The sequence below is a fragment of the Lithobates pipiens genome, unplaced genomic scaffold (genome assembly GCF_037356315.1).
Source record: "Lithobates pipiens isolate NorthernLeopardFrog02 unplaced genomic scaffold, aLitPip1_a1.2 Scaffold_22, whole genome shotgun sequence".
NCBI classification, from domain to species: Eukaryota; Metazoa; Chordata; class Amphibia; order Anura; family Ranidae; genus Lithobates; species Lithobates pipiens.
The window spans coordinates 318,324,926-318,338,553 of NW_027507784.1; the positions used below are offsets into that span (position 1 = coordinate 318,324,926).

Consider the following 13,628-nt stretch of genomic DNA (forward strand, 5'->3'; position numbering starts at 1 on the left):
TCAGCTGTGTGATGTGGAGGATGGAATACTAGGCAGCAGCAGGAGGGTACCCTCATCTGGGGGGGGGGGGGGTGGTGCACCAATCACAGGAGGAGGCCCAGGGAGAGCTGTGAAGGAACTTTACCTCTATGCGGTCATTGGCAATGTCTTTATCATCACAATGTGGTTGATAAAGAACTACTGGAGCAGAGGGGCAGATGAAGCTGTCGGAACATATGGTCTGGTCAAGTTCTCCATCAAGGACTCAGGGCAGTGAAAGGTTGGTGAGTGTTACTGTAGTGGAGGGCTGGATGTGCCAGGAAGTCTGTGAAGGAACTTTGCTTCTACATGGTCATTAGCAAAGTCTTCATCATTTACACGGTGAATGATGAGGAGTCCTGGATCAGAGTTGAGACTGCGGGGATCTGTGTCAAATTAATGTGGCCAGAGGGTGCAGAATTTGCAAGCTGGGCTGGCTGGGAACAGTAGTCCACCATCCAAGAAAATGCTTTTAAACTACTAGGCCTCCGGGGAGAGGTGCTGCAGGCCTTAGGCCTAGTAGTGGCGAGCAACCAGAGCCTGCTTAAGGACTTATTCAAAGTGGGTCCTTCTTGCTCATAGAAGAAGATGTGACACTATTTCAGAATTAAGAAGTTTGTGCAGGAGGAGAAGAAGTTCTGGGACCATCACTCTTACACGTTCAAGAGTGCTGTCCTCATTCTTTACACAGTAATGGCTGAGGAATTCTTGGATGAAATAGTCTGGGGGAGTTAAGCAGAGGAGGAGCAACAGTCTGCATGGAGATACAGGAGGAATATTATACTGATTATAAATGCACATCATCTCTTCTGGCTAGCTATGTGCTAATGTGTATAATCTTTAAAACACGATGGCAATTAAACGATCCTATGGGCATCCCATATACCATTTTCCCCAACCAAGTTGTATCCCCCAATAAACAGAAAACAAAACCAGCAAAAGACTGTTCATTGTCCTTGCAAGTGATGTATGGCAGCGGGGTGATTTGGTGGATTGTCTGTTACTAGTGGCAACTACACACACTACACTGGCGATTCACACTTTGGCCTTGTACTAATCCACATGTATACCCCAAGAGCCTCAGAAAGAAGATTAAGGAAAAGAATGAAAAGATGAGTCTTCAACTAGATATAAAAACTGAGGTTATGACAACAGGAAATACAGCCAATTACAGAGTTGATAAGGAAGACATAGAATTAGTGGAAAGCTTTTGCCTTATTGGATCAATTATTAACAAAAAAGGAATCAGTAGTCAAGAAATTCAAAGCAGACTGACCCTTGCAAGAGCAAAGATGAAAGACCTAGGAAAAATATCTTAGAAAGCTCTGAAGAGTCTAGGTCTAAGTACAAAGATCAGAATTGTCCATGCTGGACCATGAAGTAGCAAGATAGGAAGTGCATTAATGCTTTGATCTTTGCTGTTGGTGAATAATTCTAAAAACACTGTGTACAGCAACCGCAAGGTAAACAAACAGGTCCAACAAATAAAGCCCAACCTTTTACAAGAAGCCTTATTTTGGACATATTGTGAAAAGACACCAAGACACGATGCTTGAAGAATTTTTCAGGAAAAGGAAGAATATGACCAGCGATAAGTTTGAGTATGAAGAAGCCATATGTATGTCAAACTGAAAAAAAAGCACACCTGGGCTATGGGGCATCACAATGTACAGGTATGAGGTTGTGTGTTGTGGTGTGCTGCATTGTCAAAAAAGAGCAGGTATGTTTTTTGTGTACTGAGGCACTCCGGGAGTCTGTTCCAAATTAATGGGCTGCCTATGAGCCTCATTATATGCAAACTGTGTGTAATCAGAGGGGCAGATAGATGGTCAGAAGCGGAGGGAAGTGTTTCTACCGGGTCATGATGGAGGACTTCAGATGATATCAAATGCAGGACTTACCTGAAACACAATTCTAGATTTTTCAAGCAGGTATTGGGATGTTATGGCACCACAAATTATACCCCTGTGCAGAAAAACATTGGGGAAAAGTGTTAACGACATGAACATAAATGCCATAACGCACAGGAGAGGGTAGTGCATTTTTAGGGCTTGTGTACACAGGCATTTGTTTGTGTCAGAACTGCATTTTTCCCATGCAATTTAATGGAAATATAAAAGCATCTCAGAAGAAGGCCAACAGAAACTCAGAAGAAGGTCAGAAGTAACTCAAAAATAGGCCAGAAGCAAGTCAAAAGCAGGCCCCAAACAGCTTGGAGCTTGAAAGCACAACAGAAGGAGGTCAGAGGCCACTCAGAAGGATGGCAAAGGCGATTCAAAAGAAGGTCAGAAGGATGTTAAAGGCAGCTCAGAAGAAGGTGAAAAGAGTGTCAGTAGTTTACAGGAGGGTTGGAAACAGCTCATAAGGAGATCAAATGCAGCTCAGAAGCATCAAATGTAAGTTTGACGTACCTACTGTAAAAGTATGGAACATTTGGCTGTCCTCACAAGCCCTTAGACGGGTTCCATTTGAATTCACACGTGGTTGAGAACCCAAACTGTGTGTGTTATATGTCTATGTCCCAGATATCATATATACCATGGAAACATTTTTAGTCATAGAACTTTATGTGGACAAAACACGGAGTATCAAAAAAGACACAATTTTACTTCATTCCATTTAAAACATTACAAAACATATTAAAAATACTCTACATAGAGGCCACACAAAATGTCCACAGAAAGTCCTATGACTACAAATGTTTCCATAAAATATTCATTTGAACCCACAGTGGGCTCTGCACTACAAATTGTGATGTAGATAACTGGGTATCTTTATGTATTATTTGGCCACACTTGTTACAATCTGAATATATTGTCCAAAGTCTGATTGTCAACCAATAAGACTATTTTCTAATGGATTACAAACAGAAAATCATCAATTTTACATTGCTTTAATTAAAAATAATCCAAAAAACGTACTCCTCCAGGTAGATCTCCACAAATTTGCCAAACCGGCTGGAGTTATCATTCCGGACTGTTTTGGCATTTCCGAAAGATTCCAGCAGAGGTGTGGCCTCTAGAATCTGAAGAACAAAGAAATCCATATCTGCTTGTTTTTGTATACAGTATACACCCACACACAAAATAGACACATATACATCCATATGAACAGTTACAGTGGCATTGCCATACAGAGACACAGATATGCTCAATACATAAATCACCACACATTACATAGAGAGCTGATAACAGGTAAATACCTCTATCTACCGTGTCCGAGGTGAGTGCATTCATAGAAAGGAAGCAGAGTCAGGATTTAGAATTATGAACTGTGAACTGGCCATTACTGGAGCACAGACACACTGATGATGATTATATACTGCTTCTATCAATTGCCATTGCTCCTAAACTAAATAATAGTAATATTCTTTCTTTCGTTTCATCATTCTCTTTATCTCTCTATGTTTATATTATATCTTTCTTTCTTTATATCTACCATTCTCTTTATCTCTCTATGCCTATACTATATCTTTCTTTCTTTATATCTACCATTCTCTTTATCTCTCTATGCCTATACTATATCTTTCTTTCTTTATATCTACCATTCTCTTTATCTCTCTATGCCTATACTATATCTTTCTTTCTTTCTACCATTCTCTTTATCGCTCTATGCCTATACTATATCTGCCTATACTATATCTTTCTTTCTTTCTTTCTTTCCTTTCTTTCTTTCCTTTCTTTCTTTCCTTTCTTTCTTTCCTTTCTTTATTTCTTTCTGTATATCTACCATTCTCCTAATCTCTCTATGTCTATACTATATCTTTCTTTATATCTACCATTCTCTTGATCTCTCTATGCCTATACTATATCTTTCTTTATTTCTTTCTCTCTATCTATAATTCTCTTTATCTCGCTATGCCTATACTATATCTTTCTTATCATTGTCTTTATCTCCCTATGTCTATACTATATCTTTCTTTCTTTATTTATATCTACCATTCTCTTTATCTCTCTATGCCTATACTATATCGTTCTTTATTTCTTTATCTCTATCTATAATTCTCTTTATCTCTCTATGTCTATACTATATCTTTCTTTCTTTATATCTACCATTCTCTTCATCTCGCTATGCCTATACTATATCTTTCTTTCTATCATCCTCTTTATCTCTCTATGTCTATACTATATCTTTCTTTCTATCATTCTCTTTATCTACCTATGTCTATACTATATCTTTCTTTCTATCATCCTCTTTATCTCTCTATGTCTAATATCTCTCTCTCTCCCCAAAATAAATGATACCACAATACACTATTGCATGCACAGAGAGCTACCGCGTGTTGCAGTGATGCACACATTTATCGCCTGTAGTGTGAACCAGCCATGAGGCATCAATATACATATTAGCCAGCACACCAAGCAAGGATCTTCAAATAACATCCAAATGATTTATTCCAAAGTGATCACATTACATCTTACCTCTTCAACAGGCATGCGACTATGTCTGATGACTGTACCTTAAGGAAGGCACATACAGCAGTACAGTCAGCCAGCATTCTTAATTTTTGTATCCTAATTGGTGAGATTTCCCATTATCTCCTGTCGTGGTTACACCCTATGTGTTAGGATATGACTGGGTGTCACCAGCACATAACCTGAAGAGAAATCTCTGTAGTGGGAGCACAGACAGAAACAGAGAAAGAAGAAGAGAAAAAAACCTCACCTGGTTCGTCACACCGCGCCTCTGGTTAACCGCTACCAGGTAACGCAGGACGAGTTTTGTGGCCTCCGTTTTACCAGATCCACTTTCACCACTAAAAATAAATAAACAGTTTTTAGTATGCCAATACTCTCATTGAGAAACCTTTCTAGCAGTTTCTTCTGTCTCTCTGTGCCTTGAGTGGTGATGTGTTGTCTTGTTTGGATTGCCAAATCTGCACAACTGTTGCAATTTTATTTTAGGGAGAATAAAACATTAGAATTAGAAACACCCCAAGATAAGTGGAAATTCCCAAAACTCCAATGGTAATTAGTAACAGAGCCAAGAACTACTGAGAAATCTTGCCGTTGGAATTCCCAAGAGATGTATAAAGTTACATAAAAGCCTGCCCCACCAGACTCAACCCTTTAACTGAAATATTATTTTTAAGAGATCTGACCCTTTTCAAAGGTGATGGCTTATGCAGCACCCTACCCCTACTACTAGTTTCAATTGTTTATTTCTCATGCTGCATTGTTAAAAAATGTAAGATAAATGAAAAATAAAACAGAGGAAGTGAGACTTCCATGTTATGGCTTCAACGGGTGACTTTTAAACGCTACACTTAGTGATAGATGGTGGTACATATGATCCTACAGTGATACTCACCTAATGATAATACACTGGTTGTGTTTGGCATCCATTAGTTTGGTGTAGGCGACATTTGCAATAGCAAAAAGGTGCCTGCAAGAGAAACATGGATAAGCATTGCAAATAGCAAGGTATGGATTATGCCCGCCATACATGAGCACAATGCTATATGAATAAAATATTCCCACCAAGTCTCATGCAGGCAATTTGTCTGAAATGCTTCATAGTATGGACTTACGGAGGATTTTCTCCCAAGGCTCTACCTTCGTAGTGCAGCACATGGTCTGTCCCATAAATATTCAACATCTTGTAAGGGTTTAATGAGATGAGGATGCTACCAATATATGTCTAATGGGGGGGTGGAGAAAACACATGTCAATAGTGAATTCACTCAAATGAAGATATGAACATAAATGTACAAAATATAACTGGATACTAACATCATTCATTTAGTAATAACACCAAGGGTAGTTGATCCTGGGAATATCCTATTGCCTCCTATGGGGTTAGGAAGATCCCCCTCCCGGAGCAAATTGGATCATGCTTTATTAATTTTATTTTACCTTTGTCAGGAGCTACTGTGGGTTTTCATTTATTTTTTTTATTGGTTGAACTAGATGGACTTCTGTCTTTTTTCAACCTGGCTAAATATGTAACATGCGTACTTACATAGATCAGATCTCGTTCAAACCTCTTACGTAGGTTGTTAAGAACTGACACTTCCTGTAGATCTCTGCAAGAAAAAAAACAATTATATGATTGTATCACAAATAGCACAGAGTATAAGTTTACCTTAAAGCGGAGCTCCAGCCCCCCCATGAAAAAATTAAATGTCAGCAGCTAAAAATACTGTGTCTGCTGACTTTTAATATTAGGACACTTACCTGTCCAGGGATCTCGCAATGTCGGCCTCCAGGGGATAGGAGGTCGCACTCTGGCTGCCTGGAGCGCCCCATCAACTACACCGATGACCAGATAAATGTCACCCGCCCGGATTACACCCCAGGAGACCCAATGACAGATGAGCTTATTTTATTTATTCTTCCTGTAATTATTCTGTATCCACTTATGTAATTAAAGTTCTTGGGATACTGCACTTAGATTGGCGCATCCTTTTCTCTCTCTCTCTCTTATGCCCTGTACACACGGTTAGACATTCCAACAACAAAATCTGTCTGATTTTTTTCTGACGGATTTTGGCCCAAACATGTCTTGTATACACACGGTCGCACAAAGTTGTTGGAAAATCTGATCTTTCAGAATGCTGTGACGTAAAACACATATGACGGGACTATAAATGGGCCAGTAGCCAATAGCTTTCATCTCGTAATTTATTCTGAGCATGCATGGCACTTTGTCCGTCGGAATTGTCTACACACGATTGGAATTGAAACAATCGAATTTTGTTGTCGGAAAATTTTAGATCCTTCTCATAAACTTTGTGTGTCGGAAATTCCAACAGAAAAAGTCAGATGGAGCCCGCACACGATCGGATTTTCCGGCAACAAGATCCGATCGCACATTTTCCGTTGGAAAGTCTGACCATGTGTACAGGGCATTAATCTCTTTGATCATACCGAATTATCATAACTCTGAGGACAGCTGCCACAGGTGATCCCTCTACACCATCCCAGTATATATTTTATTTATCCCAGCATTGTGCTACTAAAGGACTTCCTCCCACCACATACCACTGTGTCTGTTTTAAGAGACATTGGATTACTGTAAAGCTGGCTGGACTGTCTATTGTCCTATGCGCCAGTTTCTTCCTCCTTGTAACTGTCATAGCCACCACTACTACATTGATGCTTGCTGTCTTCCAGATCCCATGCCATGCGGCTGCCCTGCTGCATAGTAACTGTAGAGGGTCACTTGCTCGGCACAGGCACCATTCAGAGAACTCAATCAACTTTCTCAGTGAATACATGGCATTCTCTTATTGTATGAGGTGTCCCACCTAATCAGAGAATGCTTTGCATCCTTCAAGAAAATGCAAAGTCTTCTCTGAATGGCACCTGTACCAAGTAGGAACCCCCCCGGTTACTATACAGGGCACAGGACATGGGAAACAGCAAGGATAATTTTAGTAGCAGTGATTCTCCGCTTCCACAGGGATTGTCCGGGTATGAAATATAAATATTTACATTGGTCAAGGTGGACTAATGTAACTATGCATGAAATAAAAAATGGAATTCAGCTTTAATATACTTAAAACAAAAAAAAGTTTTCAAATATGACTTTCAATGTTTTCCTTGCTCTTGTTATCCTCTGAAATTAAAGCAGACCTCCAGCCCCCCCACCAAAACGTTAAAAGTCAGCAGCTACAAATACTGTAGCTGCTGACTTTTACTATTAGGGCACTTACCTGTCCAGGGATCCTGCAGTGTCCTCACCCAAGCTGATTCTTGAATCGGCTCTTGGGTGCTTGTGCCGCCATCTTGGATATGGGAAACCGTCAGTGAAGCCTTGCGGCTGTGCTTTTTTAATGGGCCAGCTGCGGCAAACTCAGCAGGAAGTGGGAGCGGATACCTGTCAAAATTAGGTAAGTGCTCCCCCCTTCTCCCTACAAGGTGTCAAATGTGGCATCGGAGAAGAGGAAGGAGGCAAGCGGAGCTTCCCCTTTTGGGTGGAGCTCCGCTTTAACGAAGGTTCTGCCAGTTTACATTTCTTTCTGTTATCTGAGGATCCTTTCTCCGGGTGTCTTCAGTTTTTTTTTTTCTGAACATACTGTATATGCCAAACCACTGAATATACTAAAAACACTTACTCTAGCTGTGTCAAATCCTGGACCATGTTCTCATCCTGCCCTTGGCCTGGTTCCATGTACTGTGAGCTCCGCATGGGCTGCATCTGGCAAGAACCAATGACATGACAAAATAACAGGAAATGTAAAAGTTAAACTTTTGATTCTTCAAGGGTAATTTTTCTCTCTCTCCTTCTGTCTGCAAGTAAGTCAATTTTGGGTAGCAGCAGAAAGGTCAGTATAGCCCTCAACTTCTTATATATCAAGGGGACTTCAGCTAGGGGTAGGTTTATATCCCCCACAACCACCTTCCCAAACCAACTGTCCTAAGCTGCCCATTTCTTACCCTATTCAAGTGGTTAGTCTTATGATGGACCAATTTTAGTATAACCAGCCCGCCAATACATGGATCGAATCTTGGCTGGTGCTTGCTAAACCAGCTGAGATTCGATCCCCCTATGGCCGGCTTAAAACTGTCCATACACTGGTACATATGCAAAAACAATTTTGAAGGAAAGGTCTCATCAGTACATTCAATAATGCCAGTAGAGGCTTAACAAAAGTATTTGAAATTGAATTTGCTTTTACCTTTCAATTTTGGTATAAATGGTTTTGTCCAAGCGAGAAACCACATACACTGGAAAATATTTGTTCCTTCAAAAAAAAATATCCAAAAAAGATTTAAATGTTCAAGCTAAATTCTATTAGTGTTTAGGAGTTCATGAAAAAAAACAAAAAAACATCAATACTCACCTCTATCGGTCTGATGCTGCAGCTGTCCCACGTCTGCTGCAAGCCTGAGAACGGAGTGATCACATGCCCGCTGATCTCTCAGTTCTCGGTCAGCTCTGAGTGGAAAGCAGTGATTGTCAGAACTCTCCGCTCTGCTCCTCCAGTGCTTAACGGTGCGCTGGACTGAAAAGGCTGCGGGTGCAACTGGCTTCGATTCTCAGCCATGAACTGTCAATCAGACAGCTGGGTGGATCCTGAAAAATATTATCAGGATATTTTCAGAGCCTGAAACAGCTCTGACACCTCAGCTGACAGTGGGAAATAGGTCAATAGGTATGGCCAAAAATGCTTTGGCGTTTGGGGCAGAAAGGCTAAAAGGAACTGTCTGCCTACTATGTGTCAGTACAAACTGAAGACTAAAAGGGCCAGCCTTAGATGGAGCAAATTACTTTCTTGCAACCACCCTCCCGCTAAGCCATTCGGTCCCCCGGGAAGGGGGGGGTGGAGGAAGCTGTCCCCGCCAGGAGAACACATGCACTAGCGGTAATCTCATCTAAAATTCACCAGGCTGGTTGTACCCAAGATGATCGATCAATCAACTTGGGTACATTCAGCCTGCCCATACATGGTTCAAATCTTGGCTGCTGAACAAATCTATGGCTGGCTTAACTCTAACCATTTTTTGCCAGCAACTTGGTCGTAGATGTACAGACCCAGAGTGGGTTAGATCTAATTTCTTATAATATTAGTCCACCAACAAAAATGTACAAAATTTGCAGAGACAACCACGAGGACCCAGTAGTAGTCTAAATTGTATTATACTACTGTAACTAATGTTCCGGACAGTTAGCACCTGATGTATTTGACACTATGGAGGTTATTTACTAAAGGAAAATCCACTTTGCACTGCAAGTGCACTTGGAAGTAAAGTTGCTGTAGATCGGAGGGGGACATGCAAGGAAAATAAAAGAACAGCATTTTAGCTTGCACATGATTGGATGATAAAATCAGCAGAGCTTCCACTATTTTCAGATCCACCCCTTAGATTTAGAGCGACTGCACTTCCAAGTGCACTTGCAGTGCAAAGTGGTTTTGCCTTTCGTAATTAACCCCCTCCTCCTCGTTCCTGGTTGCCCTGCTGCTTTAGGTTATACAGTCCTTACTTAGATGGGACATTGCTACCTAAGTGCATATTATTGGGGGTATTATTTTATTCACGAGAACTTTCACGTAATAATGAATTTCCTTTTAATGTGTATGCAGCAGGAGGAAAGCGTAAGCTGTAATGTCAACACTATGTGATGACAAGTTGATGGGGAAAAGTTTTAACACCAACAAGGCGTTCACTGTCTGGAGGTTAGTTTAGGGTGTTGGTGTTGGTGTTGGGGGGGGGGGGGGGTAAAAAATAAATTTAAAGACAATTCTTGTATTATTATTTTTAAATTCTGAATAGAAAAGGTTAGAACCCACATTTTTTGTTTTTTTCTGTTGTCTGTGTCCCAGCTGGGGCTTGGGGGATTCACTTTTTCTATTTGCCCTGGGCACCACTATCACTGGTACAGAAGTATAATGGGAAATCCAAATTTCTACAGTTGCCACCAGAACAGGAGGTATGGGGAAATTTCCCAATGGTGACACCTGTTCAAGTGACATATGTCTACCCTATCCAAATAAAAAAAAAAAAGCTTTTGGCTTTAGATAAACCTTAACCCCTTGTCGGCACCTCTCCTTGGCTCTTTAGGATGATCTTAATGTGGAACTAAAGTAAAATGGATAAATCTTATAAGCAGACAGGCTATTTATTGCAAAAGAGACAAGCTATCTCTTTTCTGCAAAAAAATAAAATAAACCCTCCTGCCTGCCTGCTGTACTTTTCATAATGCTCATTGAACTGCACATGCATAGTTCAGTTTACGTTGCCTGCACAGTGCCTGTGTGCTGTGATGACTAACTCCTGCACATTGTCATGCTGGCCAATCGAGATGGAAGAAACCGGGAGAAGGATGCTGGCGCGGGATCTCGTGGACATCAGACCACTGGAGAGGAGTATTTGTGGCTGTAGTTCAGCTTTACCGCCGGGAGGCGGAGGCAAAGTTCCTGATCATGTGACCACTGTGATTGGTGCTTACAGCAGTCACATGATCGGGAGCGCATCCCACAGGCACCTGATTGTAAATGGTGACTGGAGCTGTCAAAAATAGCTCAGTCAATGTGAGGCCCATCTGCTGTGCTTCTGCATGCATATATGCATCATGCCGAAAGTAAGAGCTTATGAAAAGTAGCCATATTGCCACAGAATGTAACCCATTGCCATAAAAGGTTTTTGTTTTCTAGGTCAGGCTTTTTCAACCAGGGTGCCTACAGGTTTCTTCAAGGGTGCCTTGGCAAAATGCCTAACAATTGCCCCAAAATTGTATACAAGCCAGTGAGTGGATAAAGCCTGTCTTTTATTTACACAAAGGCACAGGTTGTTCATTGTACACCATGCCATAAAAATGTCATAAATCTATCCCCTATTTTGTAGATGCTATAACTTTTGCACAAACCAATCAATATACACTTATTGTGATTTTTTTTTTTACCAAAAATATGTAAAAGAATTCATATTGGCCTAAACTGAGGAAAAAATTAGTTTTTTTATATATTTTTGGGGGATATTTATAGCAAAAAGTAAAAAATATTGCTTCTTTTTCAAAATTGACGCTCTTCTTTTGTTTGTAGCGCAAAAAATAAAACCCGCAGAGGTGATCAAATACCACCAAAATAAAGCTCTATTTGTAGGAAAAAAAGGACGTAAACTTTGTTTGGGTGTAACGTCGCATGACCGCGCAATTGTCAGTTAAAGCAACGCAGTACAAAATTGCAAAAAGTGCACTGTTCAGGAAGGAGGTAAAAATCACCCCGCCAGGGAAAAAAAAAATCTAAACTGAAAGCAAAAAGTAAAAAATATTGCTTTTTTTTCAAAATTGTCGCTCTTCTTTTGTTTGTAGCGCAAAAAATAAAAAACGCAGAGGTGATCAAATACCACCAAAAGAAAGCTCTATTTGTAGGAAAAAAAGGACGTAAATTTTGTTTGGTTGCAACGTCGCACGACCGCCCAATTGTCAGTTAAAGCAACGCAGTACAAAATTGCAAAAAGTGCTCTGTTCAGGAAGGAGGTAAAATCACCCCCCCCCCCCCCCCCCCAGGAAAAAAAAAATCTAAACTGATGACCTCTAGGGGCTTTTAAAGTGTCGCCTATGGAAAATATAGATTTCCATAGCTTGTCACCATTTCATGGGCGCACGCAATTTTAAGGCTTGACATGTTGGGTATCTATTTAATCGCCGCAACCTCATTTTTTATATTTCACAAAAACATTGGGTATTAAATTGTCTTTGTGTGCCCTATAATTAACTTTAGTATATTTTTAACTGAAATGTTTGCGTTTTATCAACTGTTGTGCTAATATTAGGTAACATAAAAAATAGAACTACCACTATTTTATTCCCTAAGGTGTCTGCTTTCAGAAAATATATAATATTTTGGGGAGTTTATGTAATTTTCAGGCCTAAAATGATTTTTTAAATGTGTGCAAAAAAATGCAAAAACGGCTCTGGCAGTAAAAGGGTTAATGAATAATAATGGTGCACGCGTTTACTGCAGACATGTACACCATCGCTGTTGTGACCTCACCACTGAAACCTTTGCCAACAGTACATCCAATTCCTAATTCAATACTTCCCTCCCATTCTCCTGCAGTCGCTGGGCTTGGATCAGGTCCCCACATTTACATAAATCCCTATTGTGAGCGATACTGACTTCAGTCTGGCCCATTCAACCCCCCTCCTCCGACTTTCCGTTATATCATTTGTTAGAAGCGAATATAAAGTGTATTGTGTCCTGGTGGAGATCAATGCAGGTTGAAATCGATAACTGGCCAAAGCTGGAGGGCAAGGCTTGGCGTAGGGGGGCATCTGAGATCACGTCCCACTTCTCAACTATGAGCTGCAAGGTTACTAGGAGTTCACCGAACACAAGGCACAAGGAAGAAATATAAGGGGGGCATTTAAATTAATTTCTAGGAATTCTACAGCACCACACTTGATATGCGGTTAAAGCTAAACTCAAAGAAGATATAAAATTTTTAGTGAAAATGAATAAATGCAGAGTTTGGCGCCACCACTTTCGAAAAAGACAGGCACATGCAAAGATGTGCCAAAAGGCTTCGGGTCCCAACAGAGCGCTTGGGCACATCTGCATGCATACAGACAGGGGGAGATTTTCCAGACATGCACAGACAGGGCAAATTTGGGACATCCATGACAGCCCCATCTCTGAGCATGCGCGGCAGACTCTGCCTATGTGCAGACGTGCGGGAAAACTGCATATGAGCAGATGTGCTGCAGTGTTCTGAATCGCTGTGGCACATTTGTGCATGGGCAGAATCTAGAATCTGGGAGGTGGGGGGGGGCAGGATAGTGATTCTCACCTAGGCAAGATATGCAGATGTGTTGTTTTGCAGCAGAAAACCTATTAAATCCATAGCTCCCAACTGTCCCTGATTTCGAGGGACTGTCCCTGATTTGGAGCAAAGTCCCTCTGTCCCTCGCCCCCCCCCTCATTTGTCCCTCATTTTGATCTGATCTATATAGTTGTATATGTAGCGGATGACATTTGGGATCAAATGTCACACGCATTGTAAATTTAGTTTTTGCCTCAGGACCCTACAGTTCTGGGGGTTAATTGTGTAGGCAGGCCTTAACACCAGTCTGACCAGGCCATGTTTGAAGTTCTGCCTGGTCTTGTGAGCGGTGAGGTGCACATGACAGGCTAGAACCAGGCCTGGTTGGATGTTTTGGTA

The 13,628-nt window shown here is 40.9% G+C and overlaps 1 protein-coding gene across 1 annotated transcript in view; it reads right to left on the reverse strand.

Moving 5' to 3' along the window:
* The window catches only part of MYO15A (myosin XVA), a 167,372-nt gene that overhangs the window by 145,008 nt on the left and 8,736 nt on the right, over positions 1-13,628 (reverse strand). Inside the window, exons 2-6 of the mRNA XM_077450192.1 lie at positions 8,078-8,160; positions 5,329-5,403; positions 4,684-4,774; positions 2,940-3,043; positions 1,920-1,983 (exon numbers count right to left, since the gene is read on the reverse strand). Of these exons, the coding sequence (XP_077306318.1) occupies positions 1,920-1,983; positions 2,940-3,043; positions 4,684-4,774; positions 5,329-5,403; positions 8,078-8,160 (417 nt within the window). The remainder of the gene's footprint in view (positions 1-1,919; positions 1,984-2,939; positions 3,044-4,683; positions 4,775-5,328; positions 5,404-8,077; positions 8,161-13,628) is intronic.